Genomic DNA, 10,117 nt, shown 5'->3' with positions numbered 1-10,117 from the left:
AGCGTGGGGGGCGGGGCCAATGGTCCTGGGCGGTGCTTAGGGTGGAAGAGTGGGCTGGACGGGGCGGAGCTAGCACGAAAGGTAGGTCTGAGGGGAGGAGTCAGTAGGTACGCGGGGCCTGTGGAAAAGCTGAGCCCACGAGAGGGCTGACTGCAGACTAGGTCGTTTTTGCCCCATCTGCGCGCACGGCTTGGACTGTACCCGGCCGATGACCGCCCCTTCCTAGCTTCCCCAACACCAGCTACTCCGTGATCCGCCTTGGACACCGTCTTGTTCTTTAACTCAAGGAACACGGAGTAAGCACCTCCACGCCAGGCAGGATTCCAGCCAGATCAATTAGAACCCATATCTGCCCTGCAAGACCTCAGCGCTTAAGGGAAAGAAGGGCAAAAGGGGCTTAGGGAAACCTTCAGGAGTAAATGATGTCTGAGCAGAGAAACAAGCAAGAGTGTGGTAAACTAAGAGAAATGAAAGTTTCAGATCAGTTCGGTGGTTTAGTTCAAACTATTCCCAATGTTAATTCCCTGGTTTTGATCATTGTACTCTGGTTATATAAGATGATAACAGGGGAATGTGGCTAAGAAGTTTACGGGAACTTTCTACACCTTTTTTGCAACTTTCTGTAAGCCTGAAATTCGTTTAAAATAAAAAGTATTTAAAAAGAAAAAGAAATGGATCAGCCCATACCAAGGCAAGGAAGAATGAACAACAGGGGGGAGGTGCTTTGGGAACTACAATCAGTACAGCACGTCTGGAGCCCAGGCAACATGCAAAGGAAACACTAGCGATGAGGCTGAAGACATGAACAGAGGTCAGGAATGGGAGATTTGTATGCCATGTGAAGGAGTTTAGATTTTATCCTTGGGATAACAGAGAACTATAAAGAATTTTATACATGGTCAAATTGGTAAGGCCCAAACTGAAGTAGTAAAGTTACAGAGAAATGGACATGTGGACATTAGAAGGTAGGGCACCAGGGCTTGATGCCTGGATGCATATGAAAGGAAAATCAAAGGATTAAAAACTGATGCTTAGTTTATATAAGTTCATTCACAGGCAAAACTCAACTATGGTATTAGAAGCAGGCTAGTGATTATGCTTGGAAAAGCAAGGACTGGAAGGGGGCAGAGTGGGGTTCTTATGAGTGCTGGTTACATGGGTGTGTTCACTTTATGAAATTCATCAAGCTGTATACTTAGGAAATGTGCACTTTTTTAATATATGTTTGTTCTGGCTACCATACTGCATAACAAATCATCCCAAACTTAGTAGTGTAAAACAACGACTATTTCTTTATGCTCACAGATTCTGGGAATTCAACCAAGACACAGCAAGAATGGTGTATCTCTAGTCCATGATGCCTGGGGCCTCATATAAGATACCCGAATGCCTGGGGGTGACTTGAGGCTGGTGGCTAGTGTCATCTGAGGCTTCTTCACTCTTCTTCACATGTCTGATGCCTGGGTGGTACAACTCAAAGGCTGAGCTCAGCTGGGACTGTCAAACACAGTACAGAGACATGACTAGTCTTTGTGGCTTGCACTTCTCACAATGTGGCAGCTAGGTTCCAAGAGGGAATATCCTGATGGGGAGCTTCCAGACAACGAGCATTCCCAAGTGAACCAGAAGGAAGCTGCATAGCCTTTTATGATCCAGCCTCAGAAGTCACTCCTGCTATATTCTATTGGTTGAAACAGTCACAAGGCAGGAGTGTCAAACTGCCATAATGTCATACAATGTCATACAATAATAATAATGATAGTAATAATAATAAATACTAGTGCTAGATGTTTGGCCTGAAAGACCAGAAAGAGGGATTATAAGAGAAAGAACAGATGAAGGAAGATAATGAGCTCAATTATAGACCCAATGGGCTAAAGGTGACTGTGGTATATCCAAGTAAGGACATCCAGCGAGCAGTTAGTGGTATAGATGGGTCTGCAGCTCAGAGTTTCTGGGAGTCAGTAGATGGGAAAGAAGATCCTGTGGGCAATCAAGATTGGCCAGAGAGAGCCAGGAGCATGGAAAGACAGGAAGGCCTAGGTCAGAGTCTTAAAAACGCCAACACAGAAAGGATGGACAGACAAGCTTATGAAAAGACTAAGAAAAAATAAACAGAAAACCAAGAAATTATGGTGTCACAGAAGCCATGGGAAAAGAGGATTTCAAAAAAAAATAAAATAAAATGTTGGGGACTATAGACATTTCTTCCATGAAACTCTCCAAAAATACATATCTGACCATACCACTTAACTATGCAAAACACTTCGTAAGTTCTCCATTGTTTTAAGATAAAACCCCAGCTTTATAAAATGGCTGAGAAAGCTCTCCCTGGGCTGTCCTCTTGTCCTCCATTCAGCTTCCTCTCACACCCATAGCCCCTCATGATCTCTACAGAAACCAGTTGATGTCTCCCAGTCACCCATGTTTTTTAAAGTCTCTATGCCTTTGCACACTCTATGCACTTTGCCTCTACTGCTCTTTATTCTCCCATCTCTAGACCTAACTCCTATTCATCCTACAGAACCCAGGCTCAGTTGGGACCCTTCTTATAGTGTAAGAGCCTTATGTATATCCACCTAATAGAGTACCCATCAAACTGATATGTAACTGCCTATCTACCTGACTATTTCCCCTACCAAACTCTGAATTTCTAGAGGGCAGCGAGTGTGTTTCATTCATTTTTTATCCCCAATATTGAGCATAATATTGGCTTGGCTCATAGCAGTTTTTCTGATTATGACCTGTTGACTGAGAAAAGATGATAGAAGTGAAAGGGACATCAGGTTGAGGGATAATTTTCAGGATTTTTTTGTTTGTTTTGGTATGGGAGAGATTTAAGCATGTTCATAGAAAGGGAAAACTGAAGGAGGTTGGGGATCTAGATAACACATGGAATAGCTGATGGGATCAGGTACTAGAGGTAACAGGAAAGGAATGAGGCAAAACCTCCACAGAATGGCCCCCATCACACTCATCCAGTAAGAATGAGGTAAGGTGGGGGGTGCCTGGGTAACTCAGTCGGTTAAGCAGTCCGACTCTTGATTTCGGCTAAGGTCAGGATCTCGGGGTCATGAGATCAAGCCCCCATCAGTCTTCATGCTCAGAGAGTCTGCTTGGGATTCTCTCTCTCCTTCTCCCTCTGCTCCTCCCCTGGCCCGTGCACACACACACACACACACACAAACGACACACTCTCACTCTCTCTCTCTCTTTAAAATAAATAAATCTTTTTTTTAAAAAATGAGGTAAAGTGGGCACGGATGTAGATAAGTGTGCAGATAATGAAAACAGAGCTCACATTTGATGTGACAAGCTTTGTCCCTAGAGACTAATTCAGCACCTGACACAAATGAGCCATTCAGTAAATAGTTGTTAAATGAATAAATAATGAGGCCCAAGTGGAGAACTTACACAAAGTAAAACAGAATGACTGAGCTTATACTGGCAGGCCCCTCTCCTGACTTAGAGGACCCCTAAGTTGTGCAGCTTGGCAGGGCGGGGGAAGGAACAAGGCCCAGGCTTACTTCTGAGGTATGCACCCCCACCTTCTCCAGGGACCTCATTAGAGATGTTTAGCTGGGCAGGTGTAAGCCCAGGCCCTGGGGGACAGGGCGGGGCGCTGGGGCCACACTGCCTCTGCACCTTCAGTAGGGGCTGGCCCTGGTTGTGTTGCTAAGAGCTTCAGAAGTCGGAGCAGAGGAATCACAGCGGGAGACCAAGGGCAGCCTCTTCTAGGCAGGCAGGCAGGCAGGCAGGCACTATAGGCAGAGGCCCTGGATACCCCACCTCCAGGCACCAGGCCACGGAAGCATGAGCCAGGACAGCAAAGTGAAGACAACAGAGTCTAGCCCCTCTGCCCCATCCAAGACCAGGTGAGAGATCCTGGTCCCCTGCGTCCAATCTGTCCACCTAACTGGATGGAGCCTGATTCTTCTTGATGTCCCCGGTGACAAACTCAACAATGAATGTCTGGTGAAAAAAATGAAACCCTGCTTCTCCTCTTCCTTCCACAGGAAGTCACTGCCTGTCCTAGACCCATCTGGGGATTACTACTACTGGTGGCTGAACACAATGGTCTTCCCAGTAATGTATAACCTCATCATCATCGTGTGCAGGTTTGGCAGGACGCTGGAAGCAGGGCCTTAAGCAGAGATAAGGGCTCAAGGGTCAGGCCAAGGAAAGGGGCAGGCCCTTGGGCCAGGCCGGAAGGAGGGGCAGCACAGAAGAGAGGGCCCAGGGCAGAGTGCTGAGTGCCTTGGGGAGATGGCCTTACACAGAGGGTGCTCTTGAGCCAATCTCTTCTGTCCCCACCACACAGAGCCTGCTTTCCTGACTTGCAACACAGTTATCTGGTGGCCTGGTTAGTGCTGGACTACACAAGTGACCTGCTATACCTACTGGATATCGTGGTACGCTTCCACACAGGTCAGTGAGCCCAAGGCTGACCCTTTGTTTCATGTTACCTTCCTAAAGAGGGCCTCTTAGTCACAAGGAAGTGACCCTCTCCTTGAGAGCACTTTCACATGTCTCCATGCTTCCCAACACCCCTGTGCCCATCCCAGAAACCCTGGAGCAAGGTTATGCCCACCCCCACCCTGTCCCCATGTCTGTCTCCCTGTCCTACCCTGGCCTGCCCACCCTCACCCTTATTACAGCAGCAGGCAGGTGCCCTGATTCAGCCCCATGCCTGACCCCATCTCATGGTTGACCCCGGCCTGTCTCCACCCCCCATCCCCAGGATTCTTGGACCAAGGCATCCTGGTGGAGGACAAGGGCAGGATTTCAAGTCGCTATGTTCGCACCTGGAGCTTCTTCTTGGACCTGGTTTCCCTCATGCCCACAGATGTGGCCTACGTGCGGCTGGGCCCACACACCCCCATGCTGAGGCTGAACCGCTTTCTGCGTGTGCCCCGCCTCTTTGAGGCCTTTGACCGCACAGAGACCCGCACAGCTTACCCAAACGTCTTTCGCATCACCAAGCTGATGCTCTACATTTTTGTTGTTATCCATTGGAACAGCTGCCTGTACTTTGCCCTGTCCCGGTACCTGGGCTTCGGGCGTGACGCCTGGGTGTACCCTGACCCCGCGCAGCCTGGCTTTGAGCGTCTGCGGCGCCAGTACCTCTACAGCTTTTACTTCTCCACGCTGATCCTGACCACCGTGGGCGATACACCGTTGCCCGCGCGGGAGGAAGAGTACCTCTTCATGGTGGGCGACTTCCTGCTGGCTGTCATGGGTTTTGCCACCATCATGGGGAGCATGAGCTCTGTCATCTACAACATGAACACTGCAGATGCAGCTTTCTACCCAGACCACGCACTGGTGAAGAAGTACATGAAGCAGCAGAACGTCAACCGCCAGCTGGAGCGGCGAGTTATTGACTGGTGAGGATGCTGGGGCCCCAGACCAGGACACGGAGAGGTGTTCTGGATAAAGCCTGAGGAAAGTGGCTGGGTCCTTATTGCCTAGCGGGCCAGGCAGGGCAACTAGGGCATGGCATTCATCGGGGTGGGGGGGTCACTGGGTGGGGCTTAGAAAAGAATGTCTTCTACTAGTTGCATCTGGACTTAGGGGGCTGGGTTGGATAAGAGATTGATAGGGAGAGGAACTCATACCCAAGGAAGGATAACCTGGAATAAAAACTGCCACTGCGTGGTAGGGCTCAGAAGGCCCTGGAAGGGGTAAAGGGAGAAGAGCCACTTCCCAGGGGATGGCCAACAAGATGGTTGACTATGTCATAGGTGTCTATACGATGGGATGAACAAAAGGAAATGTCAGCAAGCTAGGAGCCAAAGCAGAGGACCGCTAGATACAGGGTTCAGTCATTGAAGTAGGTATCAGTGAGATGCTACGAGGCGTCACTGAATGGTGGGGGGTGGGGGGGCAAACTTGACAGTAGGTAAAGGGTGTCTTATTCATTGTCAACTGGTGGAGGCTTTCAGGCCCTGGGTGAGGAAGAAGAGGTATAAACATATCTGTGAAGTAATCCTGGAATGAAGATGTTCCTCAGCCAACTATCCAGCGTTCCCATGACCCCTGTGAGATCTCAGGGTGATCGGGTCCTTGGCCGAAGCTTGGCTAAACCCTGATGGAAGGAATAGAGGCAGGCATGTAGGGGGCTGGTGAGGAACTACTGTTGCCCTTGCCCCCAGGTACCAGCACCTGCAGATCAACAAGAAGATGACCAACGAGGTAGCCATCTTACAGCACTTGCCTGAGCGGTTGCGGGCAGAAGTGGCCGTGTCCGTACACCTGTCTACTCTGAGCCGGGTGCAGATCTTCCAGAACTGTGAGGCCAGCCTGCTGGAGGAGCTGGTGCTAAAGCTGCAGCCCCAGACCTATTCGCCAGGCGAATACGTCTGCCGCAAGGGGGACGTTGGCCGGGAGATGTACATCATCCGTGAGGGTCAGTTGGCCGTGGTGGCAGACGATGGCATCACACAGTATGCTGTGCTTGGTGCGGGGCTCTACTTTGGGGAGATCAGCATCATCAACATCAAAGGTAGGCACCTCAGCGGGACAGCAGAACCCTCTCCTGAGACCAAATGGTACTTCAGGGCCTACAGGCTACAGAAACCTGGCCTTGACCTGAGTCACTAGAGGGCTTACAAGAGAAGCAGGACATGGAGGGCCTGTCCCCTGAGAAGAAGCTGAGCCAAGGTTAGTGTACAGCGTGGATCCTTGGGAAGAGGAGGTAGATCTGCTCTGTGGGTGTCAACCCAAGATACCAACAGATCAGTGGAAAGTGACAGAGATGATGAGAATAAGAACAGATAATATTTATGGCACACTAACTACATGCCACGTTCAAAGTGCTTCACATGTACCAACTCACTCAATTCTCACCGTAATTCAGTACTATTATCTGTACTTTCACGGTGAGGAAATTGGGGGACAGAGATGTTTGGGAAACTGTCCAAGGTCATTGAGGTAATAAGGACACACACTTGGAGTCAGTACAAGGAACTTTCTCACAGCCAAGGGGAAAGGAGGGTAGAAGAAAGGCATTGCCATTCACTCCACCAACTCCAGGCCAGGCCGGGTGCTGCACCCTGGCTCATTGATTCCTTTATCTGCCTTTGCAGTAGGCGCTGTTGGCATGCCTCATCACAAGCAAAGGCACTGAGGCTCCAGGAGATGGAAGAACATGGCGGGGGTGGGGGGAACGCACTGTCACTGACAGAAGCCACACAGGCTGTCAGCCTGGGGATCTCACTCTCTAGTTGTTCCAAAGGCCTCGCATCTGTCCTCCAAGGACCCTTCAAGCTCCACTTCCTGGATGCAGTCAGCTGCTGTCTCATGATTTTGGACAAGTCATTTCCCTTTTTGAGGCCTCAGTTTTCTCATCTCTCCGACAGGGGTGATTTTAAGAACCCAAAGAGTTATCTGTGAGGATCAGAGGAGTTCTGTGGGTAAGGCCTCAGGACAGTGTCTGGTGCATAGCGAGTGTTCAGTTCCTATGCCCCTTCTGAGTCCTTCTAGCTCTGAGCTTTGCAGCATTCAGCCTAATCGATCTTTCCCACAACCTCTCACCAATATCTTCCTAAAATGTGAATGATACCATACAGCTCCACCACTTAAAATATTTCAGTGTTTTCCCACTGCCCTCAGCATAAGGTCTGAACTCCCTGGCATGGCTCGCCACACCCAGCCTGCCCCGCCCTCCGCTCCTCCTTCCACTCTCCTTCCACCCTGTCCTTCAGCCACTCTGGACTGCTTACAGTTTGCTCCAGCCACCTAACTGGCTGCTGCCCCCATCCCTCTGCTGGGAGGCCACCCCGCCCCTCCCCCTGCCCTTCCCCTCTGACCGCCTGCTCAGTCAGGCATCACTTCCAAAAGTTTCTGCCAGCTTGTGAGGGGCTCTTTACCTATCTTCCCACAGCACTGGATGCATACGTCTACACCGCACCAGCTACACTGTTTTGTAACTAACCCGTTAAATGCCTATTGCCTCTAAACTATGAATTCTTGCAGGCAGATCACTATTACCCACCCAGCACAGGGCCTGCCTGGTCCCCAGTCACATTACTGAATGAAAGAATTAATAGAGAGGCCCAAAAGCAGAAATATGGAGATGGGGACTTTCAGGACTGAAAAACCCCCACACCTATCCTGACTAACTGTCCTCCCATGTGTCTGCCCATGGGCCACAGGAAACATGTCTGGGAATCGCCGCACAGCCAACATCAAGAGTCTGGGGTATTCAGACCTGTTTTGCCTGAGCAAGGAGGACCTGCGGGAAGTCCTGAGCGAGTATCCCCAGGCCCAGGTCGTCATGGAGGAAAAGGGCCGTGAGATCCTGCTCAAAATGAACAAGCTGGACGTAAATGCCGAGGCAGCTGAGATTGCCCTCCAGGAAGCCACAGAGTCCCGGCTACGAGGCCTTGATGAGCAACTCGATGATCTACAGACCAAGTTCGCTCGCCTCCTGGCCGAGCTGGAGTCCAGCGCACTCAAGATCGCTTACCGCATCGAACGGCTCGAGTGGCAGACTCGAGAGTGGCCAATGCCTGAGGACCTGGCTGAAGCCGATGATGAGGGCGAGTCTGGGGAGGGAACTTCCCAGGGTGGAGAGGGCAGGACTGGTCAGGAGGGACCCCCAGACCCAGAGTGACCCATTCCTAGCCCTAGGATTCCTCCGAGGGAATCCAGAGTTGTAGGAAAACCTGCCTGCAGAAACTCTGCCATCCCGTCCGCTAGGTACAGAGATGGGAGTGAACTGGGGTGTAGATGCTCACCTAGAGGTATGGTAGTATAGCACCCATTTACCCCCACCCGCCACGAGAGCACGCATGCGCACACGCACACGCAGTTACATATATACATACTGCACCCAAGGCTGCATTCCGTATAAAATACTCTGCAGTTTCCATTTTCAGAACACATATGCTTTCTCACAAACATAGGTATGTCTTAAACCCACATAATATATACACATTCATTCATGCACCTCATAAAGACCCATATACTGAGACTCACACACCATGGACACACAGATGCCCTCCACAGGTGTGCACACACTTGTGAACACACAGAAACACACCCAGAGCCCTCTTCTTCCAGGATATCCTTTAAATGCCTCCCATATGGGAAGTTCACAAATGTAACCTGCAAGTTGCACTTCAATAAAGTATTTGCTTCCTCAATAAGCATTTATGGTAGGGACAGGAAAAGGCGAAGCCGACGGTGGGCCATGATGAATTCTGTCTGAATTCTGAGTCACAGGGGCGAGGGGCACGGGCTGTGTAGTAGCTGGTAGGTTTGATTCAAAGGGGCTGGAGTACATGATGAATTGAGAATCAGTGCTGAGCCAAGGCAGAGCTGGGTTATGCATCACACTCTTGTTACGAGTACACATGCTTTCACAGATATGTTCACATATACACACTGACGATTATATTTCATTCCAGAGTGTGTATCCTTAACTTTTTGAACTCTGGGTGATTTGACCTAGCTTAGTGGACCAGAGCAGACGCCTCTCCTCTTTCTTCCTTCCTCTGGCCCAGCCCTGGAGCCTGGGGCTCGGGCTACCCCATGCTCGGGACTGATTTCAAGGGGAGAAGAGCTTCCAGGGCCACTCACCTGGGCCTGTGCTGTCCTGTCAGTTGTTCAAGCTGGCTTTGATGCTGCCAGAAATCCAGCCCTCCCTCTATATGGTATTTCAAAATACAGAGTGGCAGATAGAGACTAGGAGTGGAACATCCTGGTTGGGACCAACTGGAGATTAGTGTTTGGGGAGTCTTTAAGTAACCTTGGCATACTTGGGAGGGAGGCCTGCAGGCTTGGAGCAGAGAAAGTATTGTGGGGTCTCTGGGGAGGAATCTGATATCATCTCCGAATCACATTCACCCTGCTCACAACTTTAGCTCCTCCAGGGCCTGGCCAGTCTTTGGTCTAAGCTGTGCCAGGTGGCATTTTAAAATGTACCTTGGATTGGGGCGCCTGGGTGGCTCAGTTGGTTAAGCGACTGCCTTCGGCTCAGGTCATGATCCTGGAGTCCCTGGATCGAGTCCCGCATCGGGCTCCCTGCTCAGCGGGGAGTCTGCTTGTCCCTCTGACCCTCCCCCCTCTCATGTGCTCTCTCTCTCTCTCATTCTCTCTCTCTCAAATAAAT

The 10,117-nt window shown here is 50.4% G+C and overlaps 1 protein-coding gene across 1 annotated transcript; it reads left to right on the top strand.

Annotated features, from left to right (window-relative positions):
- Positions 1 to 3,813: 3,813 nt before the first annotated feature.
- CNGA4 (cyclic nucleotide gated channel subunit alpha 4) lies at positions 3,814 to 9,871 on the top strand. The gene is made up of 6 exons (XM_034994958.1): positions 3,814 to 3,875; positions 4,017 to 4,118; positions 4,322 to 4,428; positions 4,742 to 5,387; positions 6,156 to 6,505; positions 8,157 to 9,871. The coding sequence occupies exons 1-6, from the start codon at positions 3,814 to 3,816 to the stop codon at positions 8,615 to 8,617; spliced, it is 1,728 nt and encodes a 575-aa protein (XP_034850849.1). The 3' UTR covers positions 8,618 to 9,871.
- Positions 9,872 to 10,117: the final 246 nt, after the last annotated feature.

Source organism: Mirounga leonina, unplaced genomic scaffold, assembly GCF_011800145.1.
Source record: "Mirounga leonina isolate KUSES-001 unplaced genomic scaffold, KU_Mleo_1.0 Mir_92, whole genome shotgun sequence".
NCBI classification, from domain to species: domain Eukaryota; kingdom Metazoa; phylum Chordata; class Mammalia; order Carnivora; family Phocidae; genus Mirounga; species Mirounga leonina.
This window is presented reverse-complemented; position numbering and strand designations above follow the sequence as displayed.